Genomic DNA, 18,718 nt, shown 5'->3' with positions numbered 1-18,718 from the left:
CAAGATGAGGAACATCAGAGAGCAGAAGTGTCGAGCCGTCAGCTGTAAAAAGGTCCGTGTCCAATCACAGGTCTTGTTCACTAGTGTCATCAGCTATCCTGCAGTTTAAATCACCAGTTAACCCGTTAGTCCTTTTAATGTTTTTTTTTTTACTGGGGATATAATTTGAAGCTGATTATGGATTTTAAATTGCTGTGTTTTGAATGGATTCAATTGCATTTCTGAATGAGTTGTTTGTTGTTCCCTCCTGCTGGCTTTGATGGGAATGTGCTGATTAAATCGTGCAGAGTAATTTACCAACCATCTCCTCCTTTGTCTGACTTGGGCTCGCTGGAAGAAATTGTCTCCTGTGCTATATTTTGTCCTTAGTCTGAGGGGGTTTTGGAGACACCCAAAAAATAGTAACAGGAGCTGGATAAAGAGCAGATCAAGTAGGTCTGAACAAGGGAACTAGCTCACTGTTTTGCTTCTCCCAAATGTGATTTAATACAGATTGACGTGATAGCCTGCCTCCTCAAAGTGATTAACAGTCAGTTGTATTGGTCTAAGCAGGTTGTATAGAACACATCATCTATCAACCACACCATGTGACCAGGTTATGGCTCAAATATAGGAACAAACAGGCACTAGTTCAACTCCTGAGGTAGAGACCTGTCTGTCAGTGTCCTTATAGTCCCTCTCTGTCTGTCCTCTGCTCTCGGCCCAGTGCTGTCTAAAGTTGCAGCTGTGGAACGTTGGTAGTCTCGCATGGAGTCACCACATTAGTCTCAGTCTGATGAGTTCCCCAGCACTCTTTATCATCCCTTCTTCAGCTTCCCCTCTCTCTTTTCACTCGCTCTTTCTCTCACTCACACATTTAATTCAGGTTATGAATCTAGGTGCTTAAGAATTCACCCCCTGATTTAGCTCTATATATATGCCAAAAAAAATAAAATAATTCACAGCAGTACATTTTATTGGTGTCTGTGGTTCTGAATTACAGTTACAGGTTTCATATTTGCGATTGCGGTTGGGTTACAATACAGAAAAGACCATACAGTTTGATACACAAACAGATGTGAAAGATACACAGACCACACCACACAGATACATGTACAAACACAGAGATAAGCATACAATCACAGCCTCCTTTTTCAAACTTGACCTGCCAGTCTTTAATAGTTTTGAATATAAATGTTGCAAAACTGTGTTTTATCTACGTAATACTACCATTTTAAATGATTGACTTTAATAGTTTTGTACGTCAACCTTTTTACTCCGAGGTGAGTGATGGTTTGGCCACCTCCCATGCTCTTGTTATGTCCGTCTGATAGGCTAGGTGTCTTAAGTGGCACAGGGTCCTGCCTATCACAGGCTGGTGCACCATGTTCGGATCTCCTTGGCCTATGGAGCATGCTCACCAACCGCGGGGATAACGGGGGTAGAGTCCATCATAGTGGAACTCACGCCACTGCTCTGTCTTCTCCCGTGTCCTCTCATCCTGCTCTGTGGATGGAGAGAGAAGGGAAAGAGGGTTGAGGGTTTTTTGTTTGTGCCAACCTGCAGAGTGTAGAACTCGGAGGACTAAGAACGTGTATTTCAGTTTTTGATTTGTTAAAAAAGTTTGAAATATCCAATAAATGTCGTTCCACTTCATGATTGTGTCCCACTTGTTGTTGATTCTTCACAAAAAAATACAGTTTTATATCTTTATGTTTGAAGCCTGAAATGTGGCAAAAGGTCACAAAGTTCAAGGGGGCCGAATACTTTCGCAAGGCACTGTATGTGGGAGAAAACACATCCCAGAAACGCAATAGGCACAAGAACTACCACAAACCCAACACATCCCTATACAGACGTGTGGTCAACGTGTTCAGTGCAGCACACTGTGAAAACTGGGATTAGACTCTGTGATTACTGCAGATAAATCAAGCTGTGGCGTTTTACCACTAAGAGGTATAAGGGTCTGAGTTTAACCAAATGGGCACTTATGGTTTTAAACCTCATTGGAACAGAGTTAGTCGGTCTTACCATCGCGCTCCTCTTCCACATAGTTCTCAAACTCGTTCCTCTGTTCGTCATAGTACTCCCTCCTCTCATCAGCTGACAGCCTTAACCTCTGCTCGGCTACGGAGGGAGGGGGGAGGGGGAAAGAAGGAGAGATGGAAGAAGGTGTTATGGTCACTAAGGTAGAGTGAGAGGTGTTGTCTTAGTTACGTCATGAACCTCAAAGATGTTTGGCGCCAAACTTCCAACCTGTCCTCACCACACACCACACTGCAGGCAGTCCAACTCTATCACACAGTTTTTGGGAGAGATACTATACCTGTTGCTTTATATATATACACACACACACACACACAGGCCGGTACTGGATACATTGAACACTAGCCCTCATTTGGGTACTCACATAAGTTTTAAGGTGACATCACAATATTTTAGAGTACACACACAACAAGAACACACACACTGAATAGTAGGTTGTTTTCTTACAAAACGGTCTGGTGGAATGAGGCTTTGCGGAATGGAAACCTTCTCAGGTACTAGACTTACTGGTTGGGTTCACTATCTCTCCCTATTGGCATGGGAAACATATATTTACATTGCCAGAGCAAGTGAAATAAACAATCAAAAATTAACAATAAACATTACAATCACAATTTTCTAAGGGATAGAAACATTTCACATGTCATATTGTGGCCATGTACAGTGTTACAATGATGTGGAAATAGTTAAAGTACAAAAGGGAAAATAAATAAATATTGGTTGTATTTACTGGTTGCCCTTTTCTTGTGGCAAACAGGTCACAAATCTCTCTGTCTCTCTGTCGTCGTGGCTGCAGACCTGCTCACGTGTCTTACTGTAACCCAATGACTAAGGTAACACACCTTTCCATTATCCTCCTCAGGTTTCTTCTCTTTCTTTTCTCTCTCTCATTTCCTCTTGTTGTCTGTCTCTCTCTCTGCACTAGAATGGTTCATTGGTCCACACATTCCTGTCTCAGCTCCTGCAGTGCCTTCCATTTGACCTGCACATCACTCCACTAACACGGTCACAACAAAGTCGTATACACACATACACACACATACACACATACCCTCATGCACGCGCACACACACACTTCTCTCCCTTCTCTCTCGTGCACACCCAGCTCCTTGGTGACTGGCTGGCAGGTGATATAAACAGTATTTTGTAACTAACGCTTTCCAGGAATGTGGGCTTGTTTTCTCTGAGCAGTAGCCCAGAGAGGTGCACTGACAGGGAGCAGGAGCAGACGACAGCCTATCTGTCTCTGGGACTGGCTGAGAGGGACAGAGAGAGAGGGAAAGAGGCTGTTCCATACTACCCTGTGACTCCTTTTGCTGCCTCCAGTGTGTGTGAGAAACAGATGGCTTCAAATGTGTTTAAGCTTGTGGAGCAGCTGCCAGCGATACACCTGTGGGAGTCTTCAGTCTGCCCTCAGAGTTCACAGCCATGACCTCAAACCACACCACCCAACATTTTAATCCACAGACCATCAAATGAATAGACTTTGAGTACACACACACACACACACACACACACACACACCAGCAGTCTCTACAGAGTGCTGTAAACCTCACAAAACAAACTGTCCATAATGGCACCAGCAACTTCAACCACATGCAAACACTAACATCATCAACCCCCATGTCCCCTGTCCTTCCCCTGCCCTGGCTCCATAGTAATTCCCCATATTGATGGCAAACAGCCTCACCGAGGACCTCCACCTCATATTTGCCCGAGCGCCGACTACGCTTTTTGAAGAAGTTCGCTGCATCCGCATCGGGCATGAAGACTCTCCACGCTGACCCTGGGGGCAGAGGGTAGCAGGGAAGGGTCAAAGAGGGTCATTGGGGTCACTCAGGTTGGGGAGGGGGAATGGAACATATGACACTCACCTTTGTGCTCTGCAGCTTTTCCCTCTCTTCCATCTCTCACCGATGCACTCCGCACCCCGGGGGAGACTGGGAAAGAGAGAGAGAGGTTTTTGTCAATTTTACACTTGAGCTGATCAGCAAGGCCTCTTTCTAGACATTCTGCACAAGCACCTTTCAGAAAAGGTCTCACCATAAACATCAAACCTACACCATAAAAAAAGTTTTAAAAATGTGACCCTCCACCTCCTCTCCCACACCCTACCTTGACCCCCCCCCCCCAGGGTACTTACGTGTGAGGATGAGGAGTGTGGCGAGCAGAGAGAAAAAGACCAGATGAGTCCAGGACATGATGAAGAATAGAGTGAAGCAGCGCTGTGAACAGTCAAGTTATGAACTGAGAGAGGGAGAGGGGAGGGAGAGGGGAGGAAGGGAGGGAGGGAGAGGCGAGGGAGGGGGGAGAGAGAGGGAGGGATGGAGAGGGGAGGGGGAGGGATGGAGAAGAGAGGGGGAGGGAGAGGCGAGGGAGGGAGGGGGATGGGGGATGGGGAGGGAGGGAGGGAGAGGGGAGGGATGGAGAGAGTGGGTGTGAAGAGAAAGAGAGGGAGTTTTGGGGAAGGGGGACAGCTGGAATTTCATTTGCCTTGAGGAGGGGGCCATGAAATATAACCTGAGACAGAATCTGTTGTCGAAACTGAGGAGAGACACTTAAGAACACACAAGAAAAATCTCCAGAGACTATTTACAGGGGGGGCACCGGTACAGAGTCAATGTGTGGGGGCACCGGTTAGTTGAGGTAATATGTACCTGAAGGTACAGTTATTAAAGTGACTATGCATAGATGATAACAACAGAGTAGCAGCGGTGTAAAGGGGGGAGAGGATGAGGGTGGGGGGGGGCATGGAAATAGTCGGGGCAGACATTTGATTAGGTGTTCAGGAGTCTTATGGCTTGGGGATAGAAGCTGTTTAGAAGCCTCTTGGACCTAGACTTAGCGCTCTGGTACCACTTGCCATGTGGTAGAAAAAAGAACCGTCTATGACTAGGGAGGCAATTTTAAACTTCTAACCAAAATAAACTCAAATAAACCCAAAATAAACGCAAAAAAAGAAACGTCCCTTTTTAAGGCCCCTGTCTTTCAAAGATAATTCGTAAAAATAGAAATAACCTCACAGATCTTCATTGTAAAGGGTTTAAACACTGTTTCCCTGCTTGTTCAATGAACCATAAACAATTAATGAACATGCACCTGTGGAACGGTCGTTAAGACACTAACAGCTTACAGACGGTAGGCAATTAAGGTCACAATTATATAAACTTAGGACACCAAAGAGTCCTTTCTCAAAAGAAAGATGCCCAGGGTCCCTGCTCATACGTGTGAACGTACCTTAGGCCTGCTGCAAGGAGGCATGAGGACAGATGTGGCAGATGTGGCCAGGGCAATAAATTGCCATGTCCGTACTGTGAGACGCCTAAGACAGCGCTACAGGGAGACAGGATGGACAGCTGATTGTCCTCGCAGTGGCAGACCATGTGTAACAACACCTGCACAGGATCGGTACATCCAAACATCACCCCTGCGGGACAGGTACAGGGTGGCAACAACAACTGCCCGAGTTACACCAGGAACGCACAATCTCTCCATCAGTTCTCAGACTGTCCGCAATAGGCTGAGAGAGGCTGGACTGAGGGCTTGTAGGCCTGTTGTAAGGCAGGTCCTCACCAGACATCCCCAGCAACAACGTCGCCTATGGGCACAAACCCACCTTCGCTGGACCAGACAGAACTGGCAAAAAAGTGCTCTTCTCTGACGAGTCGCTGTTTTGTTTTACCAGGGGTGATGGTCGGATTCACGTTTATCGTCGAAGGAATGAGCGTTACACGGAGGCCTGTACTCTGGAGAGGGATCGATTTGGAGGTTGAGTGTCCATCATGGTCTGGGGCGGTGTGTCACAGCGTCATCTGACTAAGCTTGTTGTCATTGCAGGCAATCTCAACGCTGTGCATTACAGGGAAGACATCCTCCTCCCTCGTGGTACCCTTCCTGCAGGCTCATCCTGACATGATCCTCCAGCATGACAATGCCACCAGCCGTACTACTCGTTCTGTGCGTGATTTCATGCAAGACAAGAATTTCAGTGTTCTGCTATGGCCAGCGAAGAGCCCGGATCTCAATCCCATTGAGCACGTCTGGGACCTGTTGGATCGGAGGATGAGGGCTAGGGCCATTCCCCCCAGAAATATCCGGGAACTTGCAGGTGCCTTGGTGGAAGAGTGGGTTAACCTCTCACAGCAAGAACTGGTAAATCTGGTGCAGTCCATGAGGAGGAGATGCACTACAGTACCTAATGCAGCTGGTGTCGCCTTTGTTCAAGGACACATTATTCCATTTCTGTTAGTCACATGTCTGTGGAACTTGTTCAGTTTATGTCTCAGTTGTTGAATCTTATGTTCACACAAGAGTTAGGGACGTATAGGAGAAGGAGAGAGACGGTGAGACGGAGCAGAGGCAGAGATTGACTTTCATTACACCTCACAAATCATAAGGGTGTCACTGATCTAAATGACCGTGTAAGAACCACACACAGCACAGGGAGTGGAGGAGGACAGTGTGTGGTCTGCTCCGGGTTACTGATCTGAGGTCAGTTCAGGCCAATGAGGACACTTCTTTCATCACTGTCCAATCAGTGACCAGGGTCCCACTGGAGATGTCAAAGCTGCTTTTGTATCCGTCAGTTTGTACGCGTGAAGATGTAGTGTGTGTTTCGCGTTTTCAACTCTGATGTTTTCGCTGCTTGGAAGACTTGTTGACCAGGAGACTCTTGAGATGGGGATTAAAATGTGTTTGTCTGTGTGTTAACTTGCTGTGTGTGTCCCTCTGTTGTATTGTGTGTGTGGATGCATATGTTTTCCCCCTGAGGAGAAGCAGGTGTGTGTGTTTTGTGTTGATGCATGCAAACCTTGCCAGGCCTGGGCATATGCAAAGCAACAGAGCCCATTCACCTCTCTGGTATGGATGATCTCAGTACTGTTCATTGCCCCGATGGGCACAGCTCCCTTAAGTTACAAACAATGTGCTATACCCTCCACAGGAGGTTGGTGGCACCTTAAAACTTCTTCTCGATATGACAACAGCCAGTGAAAGTGCAGGGCGCCAAATTCAAAACAACAGAAATCTCATCATTAAAATTCCTCAAACATAGAAGTATTTTACATCATTTTAAAGATAAACTTGTTGTTAATCCCACCAAATACTTATTTTCCACCATAATTTGCAAATAAATTCATTTAAAAATCCTACAATGTGATTTTCTGGATTTTTTTTCTCATATTGTCTTGTCATAGTTGAAGTGTACCTATGATGAAAATTACAGGCCTCTCTCATCTTTTTAAGTGGGAGAACTTGCACAATTGGTGGCTGACTAAATACTTTTTTGCCCCACTGTAAGTCAGATATTACAAGAATATTCTATGAGTCTTGATTGTGTATTACTGACTAGAACATATAAGAATCTCGTTAAATGATTCTATATCTTTTCCATATGGGCAAGTGGTGATGCAGCCAGTCAAGATGCTCTCAATGGTGCAGCTGTATAACCTTTTGAGGGCCCTGAGAGCTGAATAACCTTTACTGTTTCACATTCAAGCTTCAAGGTGAAGTTCAGCTTTTTTCTTCTTTCCTCTAAAAGGAATCTACCTTCAGTATCTATGTAGCCACAATTATGACAAACAGCCAGACCACCTCCACAAATACTGCAAAAGACATCATGAAGTTTACTATAATGCAGTAACCCAAGGACGCCACCTTGAGGACTGTTTATGCATTTACATTAACACATGCAGGTGTCTATGTTTTGGAAAAATCAAGAAGAGAAGGCTATGTTAAGACTGAAGTAGGAAACTGAGCAGAGGAGTCTGTCCTTGGCTTTTGTTTTTCTGAGTGAATGAGTGGCTAAGAGACCTGTGTGTGTGTGTGTGTGTGTGTGTGTGTGTGTGTGTGTGTGGATGTGCGTGTGCATGTGCGTGTGTGATCATGAGTATCAGGTTTGTGGGTCTCGATATTGACACTGAATTACATGTGTAGGGTTGGTAGGATTTCATGTATAGTGTATGTCTGATTAACTGGTAGACTTAAGGGCTTTACTCTGAATGGAATGGTTGTTCTCCTTTCCATGACACACAGACGTGCGTGGCACGGCACACACACACACACACACACACACACGCGCAGCCCTCAGTTGTTTTCTTTGGTTCCACAGGAGAGGCATCAGCCCAAGTCAGGAAACATCTCAGCCTCCATTTGAAAACACAGGACAAACACTTCCTCACACACAGGAACTCTCCTTCCTTCACACATAGGATTTACATATCACTTGCCAGGTATCCAGACTGGTGCTGTATATGGAAATTGGAGTTGGACACTATTCATCTTAATTGTAATGCTCTTTCTCTGTCTTTAAATTGTCCTTATTGTCTCATCCCCCTATCCCTGATCCCCCCCTCCCCCACACCATTCTAAGAACTCTACCTCCCCCAAACACTATATCTGGATCTGGAACAAGGCGGGACACTGGGATTGTATGTGTCTCCACGGTGATGGAGATTTCACAGAGCTTTAGCTGCTGAATATTCATGAGGGCTGGGGGGAGGAGCTGGCTGGGAGTGTGTCTGGAAAGCATATTGGGTCGAGGGGGAAGGTTTAGGTTAAACACGTCAGATTTAGGGGATCAAGAATGGTCTCCGAGGTGGTGTGTGTGTTTGTATGTGTGTGTGTCTGTGTCTGGGATGTGGCACAAAGGAGTGAGGAAACCAAGAGAGTATCTCACCCTCCTCATTAGAATCTCACCATCCTCACTAGAACTCTAAGGAACAGATGATAAAGAGAATAAAGCAATTGATTCTGAGTCCCGTTTATTGTCAGTTACATCGACAATAATGAAAGGAAATCACATAAACTAATTTACAAACAAAGTACTCATTACAAATTCTTTAAAAGCAGCATAGATTTGATTGTTAAGGCGGTGATGTCAAATACACCTACGATTCTGTTATATTAAGGCATCAAGGTTACTGGTATTTCATGGTGGACTGATCTACAAAGCGACACCCTGAGTACCTGGATTCCAAAGTGTACTAAAACACGCTCATATTCATAACAGAAATAGCCTCCTATTCACCTTCATCCACTCACCTCTCGTACACACTCTCTTTCTCCTAGTCTATCACGCTCTCTCTCTCTCTCTCTCTCACACATTCTACCTCTGCTCCTCTCACTCCAGTCCACCACACAGTAAGTGCTTTAATGTCAGGCAGAAGATGATCACTTCAATCAATGCTTAACTGTGCAATTAACATCCCTTTAGTTTAATATATATATTATATATAATATACAGTCATATCTAACTGACAGGAAACAGTCCATCTATATCAATGGTTCATTTTCTTCCCCTCATGTGTTAAACTGTGGAATACCGCAGGGCAGCTGGCTTGGGCCACTTCTTTATTTAATATATACCAACGACCTTCCCTATGCCTTAGCTGAAACTCAAGCTACTATATTTGCAGATGATACTACAATTTATGCAGCAAGCTTTACAAGGAGATTTGGGGAATATCAGGGAGTAGATTTGCCAAAAAAAACTTGTTTTAAACACCAAGAAAACCAAAGTTATGCTGGTCTGTTCCACTAGGAAAAGGCCAAAACAGCATGGGGTACAATTAAGTATGGGAGGAGTACAAATTGAAGAAGTGGCAGAAACCAAACTATTGGGTGTGCACCTAGACAACTGCTTATCATGGTCGTCTCAATTAACTAATCTATGTAAAAAAAATATATTAAAACAGCATGCATAATCAGAAGGATAGCTAAATATTTACCAGGAAAAATTATTCAGCAAAAAACACAAGCATTAACTGAGAGTCAAGTGAACTACTGTTCTGTGGTCTGGGGAAAAGCATCATCAAGTGAAGTTAGGAGGCTTGCAGATTGCACAGAACAAAGCAGCAAGAATTGTTTTAAGGTGGAGATATGGTTCTTCTGTTGTAGTCATGCACAGTGTTCTTGGTTGGTCATCAACCGACAAGATAATTGAAAAAAACATGCTTATTTTTAAGCATGTTATTTCATAATATACATCATTTAAAATGGCCAAGTTCTATTCACAACGGTATTCAGTTGGTAAGAGACAGACATTCAGTAAATACTAGGAATAGATTGTCAACCACAAAATATCATTTCGATTTAGAGCAATAAAGAAATTGAATAAATTATCGGAGCAAACCAGAAACCTTTCAATATATAAATTTAAACATTATTTTAAAATGATTTAAATATAATACATAGAAATGTTGTGGGACTATAGTAGATGAAGAATCAATATTTTTTAGATTTATTTATGAGTATTTATTGGGTCATTATGTTAGTATATTATGTATGTTTGTAATAGTGTGTTATATGTGAAAATGTGTTTGTATTATAAATTGTATTTTAATGTTTAAGGACTCTTGGAAGATTAGTCCAAATGGGGACTAAAAGAGATCCAAATAGAATCAAATCAAAATCAAATATGTTAAACACATCTGGCAAACAGCTCTCAGAATCTTGGACACTCACTCTTGCCCAACGAATAAATTACTCCCGTCAATGAGTCTCAGCTTATTGGCTGGTGGATTAGCCAACTTTTTCAATCTCCTTTGATTGGCAGGTTGTTAGTGGTGAGTGACCGTCACACTGTGGTGGGCGGGCTCTCTCACAGATTGGTCCTATCCCCTTGCACCAGACGGCCCCTTACAGCCCAGGTATCCTATACCACACACAAAACAGACAGTGTTACCCACAGTCTATTAACAATGTGTTTGATGTATACTGTATCACTCCTGCAGAGATGTGATGTACCTCAAATGTGACGTCATTAACAGCGTATTTCCTTGCTGCGATCTCTTTCACCTCCTGGCCTATGTTCTCCTGGGTGGTTCCCCTCACGTCAATGTAGTAGCAGTCAGCACTGGCATAGTGGCAGGAGATGGCCTACACCCACACACACACACACACACACACACACACACTTCCATGATTTCGGGATCCTAGAATGGTTAGGTATCTATGGCTTCCAGAGTGTTTTTCAGTGTTGAGTGTGATACCTTGCGGAAGCCCTGCGTCTGGTTCATTCCAGATCCATGGATCAATAGAGGGTGGAAGAACACTGTGTCTCCTTTCTCCATCTCCAGGTGCACCCTGGGATGATTGGGGTCGTGGTCACGGACACCGTGGTACATCTTATTGACCCCACCCTGAGGAAAAGAAAAGGGAAGTGATGTCACAAGATCTAGTGGGGGTAGTCGTGCTTGTTGAGGATGCAGGTGTGTGTGTTTCACCTCCCACTCTGGGTAGTCGTGTTCTTTGAGGGTGCCGTGGTGAGAACCAGGAAGGACCACCAGACAGCCGTTCTGGCGGTGAATCTTCTCCATGGCGGTCCAGGAACAGACAATACGGTCCGCCGGACGGAATGGAAAATAATGCAGGTCCTGGTGCATTGGGTGGCGAGATGTCTTATTACCTGAGATAGATCACACACACAAATAAAGATACATTACATGGACAGGCTCTCTGTTTTCACTCTCTAGAACAGGGGTGGGCAACTCCAGTCCTCGAGGCCCTGATTGGTGTCACACTTTCTCTATCCCTAGCAAACACAGCTGATTCATCAAAATGCATTCTAAACTGAAGATCATGATTAGGTGATTGGAGTCAGGTGTGTTAGCTGGGGCAGAACTGTGACACCAGTCGGGCCCTCGAGGACTGGAATTGCCCATCCCTGCTCTAGAAGGTGTGTCTATGTGTGTCTTTTTGGATAAGGGTCAGTGTTAGAGGTTGAGGGGTTAGAGGTTAGATATGGGTCACACTGTTCTGTACCTGTGTCTGGGGGCTTGTTGATCAGCATGGTGTGCATGGCCATGATGTTGGGACCAGTGAAACACTCCACATAATTCAGGATCTGAGAAAGACAAAGACAAGTGAAATAATAAAAACTAGATGTGGAAAAAAATAAGAAAAAAAGGAAAGAAAGACTAAGAAGAACATGTGTGTTCTGAGCTTATGTGTGCGCTTGAGAGTGTGTGCGTCTGTGTGTGCATGAATGCGTCCGTGTCAGCCTGATCACTAGAAATAGACTTTGATTTCGGACGTTTGAAAAGGTCCTGAGAACGTGGATATCTATGCCTTCCTAAGCGCTCACCAAAAAAATGAAATAAAAACGATTGCCTGGCAGGAACTCGTGATGCTCGGAGACGAAGCGCTCTGCCCAGACCACTGCGTTACGGCAGTTCCCAACGCTCTAGCAAAAATAGATGTTCATCCAAAAGACGTCGAATTTCGATGGGAAACTATGAGATCTTGATGCAGTCCACCTGCGTGGGTCCGTGTGTGTGTGTGTCCATGCAGTGTGTGTACCTGAGGCAGGCTACAGTAGCGGAATAACTCAGGCTCTTCCTGGAAGTCCTGCAGCTTGGAGATGGCCTTCTGGTTAGGGACGAACTCTGACTTGGCGATGGACACGTCCCTCATCACCACCAGCCCCGGGACCTGCACCTCCCGACGGCATATCCGCTCAAACGCCACCCTGCCACACACACACACACACACACACACACAAACAGTCCTTGTTCAGTGTAGCATCACTAATTAAGCCCAGCTGGTAAAGCCATGTGTCTCTGGTACAGAGGAGCAGTGTTCTGCCGTTCTACTGGTGAACCATGCTGCATGTGGGGTCAAAGACAGGGGACATATTGAAGCGCTGGTGGAGACAGTCAAGTCAAGTGATCTTCAGGCATTCTTCTCTTCTGTGGTCTCTTTTGTACTTTCATCGTTGAGCATTCTTACGTTAGACGCCTGTTTTTTGTTTATCTAGTGTTTCTATCCTTTCAGTAACATCTGAGATCTTTCTGTTGTCTCGCTCATGGTGTTGTGGTCTTACCTGAATCTGTCAATGTCCTCCCCAGACACCAGGCCCTTGATCAGGAGGAACCCATCCTCCTCATAGGAGATTCTCTGCTCAGTGCTCAGCAGATCATTGTCAAAGGAATACCTGGATACAGCAAGTGAATAACAGTGTGATAAACACTTATTAGACTCTGTGCCTGACAGTGTGATAAACACTTATTAGACTCTGTGCCTGACAGTGTGATACACACTTATTAGACTCTGTGCCTGACAGTGTGATACACACTTATTAGACTCTGTGCCTGACAGTGTGATACACACTTATTAGACTCTGTGCCTGACAGTGTGATAAACACTTATTAGACTCTGTGCCTGACAGTGTGATAAACACTTATTAGACTCTGTGCCTATGTTACATTGTGTTAAGTTACAGAGTGAGGTAACTCAAAGTTGAATGAACTACTGAGAGGATCTCAGCATTGTGTAATGTGCACAGTAAGTAGGGCAAGGGTCAGTACCTGTACTTTTAGACTGTCCTGATATAAGGCCATTGACATGGACAAAACAGCCCAAATAGGAGATTGATGTGTCACTTACCTCAGTGCTTGTGGTTGATAGTAGGTAACGTTTTGGCCAGAGGTAGATGCTTGCTTTATGCAATGAATTAAGGCCATACATGAATGATGTCTTATAACAAAATAGTTATTTGTAGCTATTACACATTTATGCAAAATATGTCATACCGTTAATTATAAGAATAAATTAAATTGTGAATACCTATAGCCTAATAGTTACACGTGCGCCGTTTACGCATTCATAGCCTATAAGATAGTGTAGTCTTATATGGATAAATAAACACATTTACAGAAAATAAATACATTTTGCAATGTCATAGTTCCACTCCCAATGTTCAGTTCGCTCTGAAAAGGCCGGATAATTTACTCATGCCCCGGCCTGTCCTGCGAAGCTGTACCGACGCGCAGTCCCTGAAAATCGGTCAGAAATCTCAGCACCGCGCAGCCATGGAGAAACACACGACGTTTACAGTAAAACACTTGAAAAGGATACAACAAAAGAAGATGGTCGATCTAGATGATTCACGACCACTTTCAGTCTGTCTGCCGCTCGAGACATTTTGCAAGAATATGTTTTATTCTGTATTCCCTTCGATGCGCAGTCATATGCCCACTGTTATGTAGAGCTACAGTATGCTGCTGCTGTCATACTCTCCAACTAGGTCGAAGTCCACAAGCGAGAGTGACATTGACACACGCGCGTGCGCACACGCACACACACACACGTGCACTTTTGTTTGACTATTCTTGTGGGGTAAAAACAATTTGGTCCCATTCAATATTCTATTTTCCCTTACACCTAACCGTCACCCTAAACCTAATCCATAACTCTAACCCTTACCTTAACCCGCAAACCCCCTAAACCTAACCCATAACCCTAATGCTAACCCTTTTGGTCCCCACAAGGATAGTAAAACCAAACACACACACACACACACACACTATTAATTGAATGGAAGCTTTCCCTCATTCAACCTGACCTCAGAGCTCATTTCAGTCATAGTGAACAACAACAAACAAGCAAACAAATATTTAGACACAAAACAATAAATACCACTCCTCAATCCCGTCAGATGGCAACCATCCGCATAAACCCACAAGACATGAGAGAATAAAATAAAACAGAGCATCTTTGTGACAAATGTACAAAACATGCAACAGATATAACCTTATAACTGAATAAACTATTAGGGGACAGAGATCAACAGATATAGCCTTATAACTGAATAAACTATTAGGGGACAGAGATCAACAGATATAGCCTTATAACTGAATAAACTATTAGGGGACAGAGATCAACAGATATAGCCTTATAACTGAATAAACTATTAGGGGACAGAGATCAACAGATATAGCCTTATAACTGAATAAACTATTAGGGGACAGAGATCAACAGATATAGCCTTATAACTGAATAAACTATTAGGGGACAGAGATCAACAGATATAGCCTTATAACTGAATAAACTATTAGGGGACAGAGATCAACAGATATAGCCTTATAACTGAATAAACTATTAGGGGACAGAGATCAACAGATATAGCCTTATAACTGAATAAACTATTAGGGGACAGAGATCAACAGATATAGCCTTATAACTGAATAAACTATTAGGGGACAGAGATCAACAGATATAGCCTTATAACTGAATAAACTATTAGGGGACAGAGATCAACAGATATAGCCTTATAACTGAATAAACTATTAGGGGACAGAGATCAACAGACACAGACTCAAAATGAGAATGAATTCCCTTAGTTTAAGTAGATCGAGTATTTTTTTTTTAAGTGTCAAAAGTAAAAGTAGAAATAATTTCAAATGACGTATCTTAAGCAAACCAGATGGCACAATTTTCTTGTATTTTGAATTTATGGATAGCCAAGGGCACACCAACACTCAGACATAATGTACAAAGGAAGCATGTGTGTTTAGTGAGTCCGCCAGATGAGGCAATAAGGATGACCAGGGATGTTCTCTTGATATGTGCGTGAAAACAGACAATTTGACTGTCATGCTAAGCATTCAAAATATAACGAATAGATTTGGGTATCAGGGAAAATGTATGGAGTAAAATGTGCATTATTTTCTTTAGTAATGTAGTGAAGTAAAAGTTGCCAAAAATATAAATAGTAAAGTAAAGTACAGATACCCCAAAAAACGACTTAAGTAATACTTAAAAGTATTTTTAGTAAGTAATTTGCACCACTGATTAATAGGCCTAGTTATCAGGGAATGTAGGCTATGATTTATCTAGGTCGTAGGCCTTCTGCAGGAGGCGCTACAAAACTACTCATTGAATGAAGGAAGGGCCATATTGGTGCTGCTGGGAGGCGGCCACCAATCGCATTCAGTTTCTTTCTCCCCTCTCTCTCCATGTCAGCAGCAGCATAGGCGGAGGCGTCAGAATGCGGGCAGCCAAAGCTTGCTCCCCTACCGGTTCATCCACAGACACAATCCGTTCTCACTCTCCATAAACTCCCTGCTCGTCATAGAAGTGAGCTTTCGGAATCTGGTCTGTAATGTTTATCATTTGAATTTTGAAGACGGTGTTCATGTGAGAACATTCTGTACGGAATAATGTGAGCAAGAGAAAAGCAAGACGTAGACGAACTGTTTTTTACGGGTGGGTGGAAAAACAGGCATCCGGCCTCCGAGGAAGCGCCTATCGAGGTGTGGAAGTCAGATCGAAACAAAGTACATCGTTTCTGGTAAGTAGCCAAATGTTGTGGCTTCATGTAGGTTTACAAGCACACTATCCATCAGAATGGCTACAACAATGTCGCTTTGAAAGGACTAGAAACAATGTTGCCAGTGGGCAATGTTGCGTCGCCACAAGGGTCTGGTTGAGTTGACCAACTATTTTGCTCGCTTGTCAAAATAGGACTAGCTACAGGACACCTACTAATATGAGTTGTATTAACATAATGATATGTGTTGCTTATATACCTTAGTGAGTGGTTACAATGGGCAATACCATTGTTGTCTATTTGCTTTCAGCCTGTAGGCTACGCACCATTTGATTTTCTACACCATGTTGTCAACACCTTTTAGGCTATAACCCAGGAAAAGCTGAAACTTGTAACGTTACATACAGTAGGTTATATTGAAAGTGCTGAGTATAGTATAAATTGTGTAAATAGTCAATGCCTTGACCCATGCCAGTTAGATGCATGTCATCACATTTTATACACAAAGAATACTTTCAGTGTTACACTGGCTTCGTTTGTTTTTTGCCAATTTTATGTTTTGCTGTAGCCTATCTGAACCATTAAAATAAAAATGTATTATAGGCCTTGCGGTCCATAACAGGTGTCGCACATTGTAAGTTTGTCAAATGTGCATATATGAAACTGATTGGCTACTGTGTACAATGTTAACAATGAATGTAAGGTTGTTAGGCCAATAAGCTACAATTCACATCGTATAGATGTCTGAACTAGGGTAACTGTAAGTGTGTAATAGTGATGATGAGGAATTGGTTCCTTAAACCACAGTAATACCTGGCACAGTATAATCTCAGTGTAGCACCCATTGGCTGTGACTGCCTCTCAGGGAAACGATATCATGGTGGAAATGGATCAGTTCAGAGTCAGATTTCTCTCTGAAACCACAAAGATACCAGGCAAGCAGACTGGCATAGGATACATCCCCCATTTAATATCATACCTTGTCAGTGTAGTTGGTAGAAGCCAACATAGAGAAGAATTGAGGTAACATATTCTGTCCAAATGTCCCTCTTTCCTATCCTATCAGCAGATCCACTTTGACAGGTGTGTGTGTGATTATGATGACACTCGTCCTCCGGTGCTTGTCTCATTGGAGCAGTGTCGTTTGACCTCTGACCCCTGTGGTGTTTTTCCAGTGGTGGTGTAGCATACATGTCTGTCTGGAACATCCCTTAACTGTGCGTCTGGAGCCAACATGTCCCTGGGCTGAAACATGCACCCTCCCCTCCATCTACCCCCCCCAGTACTGCATGTGTCCAGCGAGTGTTTTTTCATCCATCATAGGTGTGTCTATGTGTGTCAAATCTTAGTAGTTGTCAGTTAGTTCTTGGCCAGAGGTATGTGTGTACATGCACTCAGGTTAGACCTAGCAGTTCCCTGCAGCTAGAATGACCCAGATCAGGGGTATGTAGGCAGGTTGTTCTAACTGTGTGAAACCAATCCCTCAGGACAGGCTAATTATACTGACCCAAACCCTCATTTTTCTGTCCCAACTCGCTCTCTAGAGTGCTACTGTGTAACCCTGCTGATAACAGCATGCCAAGATAGCTGTGATATTGATCAGTCTCAGTGCTGGGAGGTGAAGTGCATGGAAGGATAACAGGGACAGAATCAGATTATATTCAGACGTGATGGTGTACTGGTGCTCCATGAAGTTCCTCTGTCATGACTCATAAAAGGGCTCACACTCATCCTCTCAGGTCTGATTAGATATGATCCTGTCGAATATTCATGGCAGTTGCTAAGAATATCGTGCTGTACAGTCTTTTGCCAGCCCCCTCTCTCTTTTGCTCTGTTTTGTTAAATGTCTCTCTTTTTGTCTCTCCCTTGTCTCTCTCTTGTCTCTCTCTCTCTCTCTCTCTGTGTGTGTGTGTCAACTCCCCTCTCTCCTCCTTTGACACCAGACTCTAAGGCGGTACCATCCTCTCTCTCCCTCTGTCTTTGGGAAGGTTCCTCTGTGAGTCTTCTTTTCACGGGACCCTCTGCCTACTATACCCACAGTGTCTCCCTGTCTGTCTGACAAATGTTCAATCCATATGTCTGTCTGCCTTCACATGCAAATCAGCAGACCAAGTCTGAGGGAGAAGAGACGAGACGAGATGGTCCAGCAGTGATGGGAAAAGTACTCAATTGTCATACTTGAGTAAAAGTAAAGATACCTTAATAGAAAATGACTCAAGTAAAAGTGAGTCACCTAGTAAAATACTACTAGATTAAAAGTCTGAAACTATTTGGTTTTAAATATACATAAAAGTAAAAGTATGAAAAATGTAAAGGAATTGGGCTCCTGAGTGGCGCAGCAGTCTAAGGTACTGCATCTCAGTGCAAGAGGTGGCACTACAGTCCCTGGTTTGAATCCAGGCTGAATCACAATTAACAGAGAAAGGCCCGCAGTGCACATATTTGCAGTATGCTCATGAAGTTCCTGTCTGCTATGGGAGGGGGGATATCTCACTGACAGGCTTACAGAAGATCATCCTAGGTTAGAACACACTGTTGCCATTGACAACAGAACCAGGCGCTTTCTCTATTTCTATCCATCCCAATTTATGAGGTATCGCTCTCTCTCTCACTCACTCACGCACTATCATATCAGGCCTTAAT

General features: G+C 43.7%; 3 protein-coding genes across 3 annotated transcripts in view; 1 reads left to right on the top strand and 2 right to left on the bottom strand.

Moving 5' to 3' along the window:
- Positions 1-1,371: 1,371 nt before the first annotated feature.
- LOC112217179 (unique cartilage matrix-associated protein-like) lies at positions 1,372-3,455 on the bottom strand. Its single transcript, XM_042299978.1, has 3 exons — positions 3,416-3,455; positions 2,011-2,187; positions 1,372-1,485 (listed from the first exon to the last, which is right to left on the bottom strand). Exons 1-3 carry the CDS (start codon positions 3,453-3,455, stop codon positions 1,397-1,399), a joined length of 306 nt encoding a protein of 101 aa, XP_042155912.1. The 3' UTR covers positions 1,372-1,396.
- Positions 3,456-10,284: 6,829 nt separating this feature from the next.
- LOC112216927 (phytanoyl-CoA dioxygenase, peroxisomal) lies at positions 10,285-14,059 on the bottom strand. Its single transcript, XM_024377082.2, has 9 exons — positions 13,882-14,059; positions 13,411-13,463; positions 12,848-12,958; positions 12,325-12,493; positions 11,788-11,869; positions 11,250-11,431; positions 11,016-11,165; positions 10,771-10,902; positions 10,285-10,678 (listed from the first exon to the last, which is right to left on the bottom strand). The coding sequence occupies exons 1-9, from the start codon at positions 13,945-13,947 to the stop codon at positions 10,625-10,627; spliced, it is 999 nt and encodes a 332-aa protein (XP_024232850.1). The 5' UTR covers positions 13,948-14,059; the 3' UTR covers positions 10,285-10,624.
- A 1,667-nt stretch (positions 14,060-15,726) lies between these two features.
- LOC112216925 (cyclin-dependent kinase 17) overlaps positions 15,727-18,718 on the top strand; it is a 42,614-nt gene continuing 39,622 nt past the window's right edge. Inside the window, exon 1 of the mRNA XM_024377077.2 lies at positions 15,727-16,096. The gene's annotated coding sequence lies outside the window, so the exon portion shown is untranslated. The remainder of the gene's footprint in view (positions 16,097-18,718) is intronic.

Source organism: Oncorhynchus tshawytscha, linkage group LG17 (assembly GCF_018296145.1).
Source record: "Oncorhynchus tshawytscha isolate Ot180627B linkage group LG17, Otsh_v2.0, whole genome shotgun sequence".
Classification (NCBI taxonomy): Eukaryota; Metazoa; Chordata; class Actinopteri; order Salmoniformes; family Salmonidae; genus Oncorhynchus; species Oncorhynchus tshawytscha.
This window is presented reverse-complemented; position numbering and strand designations above follow the sequence as displayed.

Bases quoted from the DNA above. Each gene is read 5' to 3' on its own strand.
- LOC112216927 (XM_024377082.2), bottom strand. From the start codon at position 13,947: ATGTCTCGAGCGGCAGACAGACTGAAAGTGGTCGTGAATCATCTAGAT. The intron at 12,959-13,410 runs GTAAGTGACACA...TGCTGTATCCAG, and splicing joins TATCAACCACAAGCACTGAG to GTATTCCTTTGACAATGATC. The intron at 12,494-12,847 runs GTAAGACCACAA...TGTGTGTGGCAG, and splicing joins GAGGACATTGACAGATTCAG to GGTGGCGTTTGAGCGGATAT.
- LOC112217179 (XM_042299978.1), bottom strand. From the start codon at position 3,455: ATGGCTGTGAACTCTGAGGGCAGACTGAAGACTCCCACAG. The intron at 2,188-3,415 runs GTGTATCGCTGG...GACGTAACTAAG, and splicing joins CAGACTGAAGACTCCCACAG to ACAACACCTCTCACTCTACC. The intron at 1,486-2,010 runs GTAAGACCGACT...CTCCATCCACAG, and splicing joins TGTGGAAGAGGAGCGCGATG to AGCAGGATGAGAGGACACGG.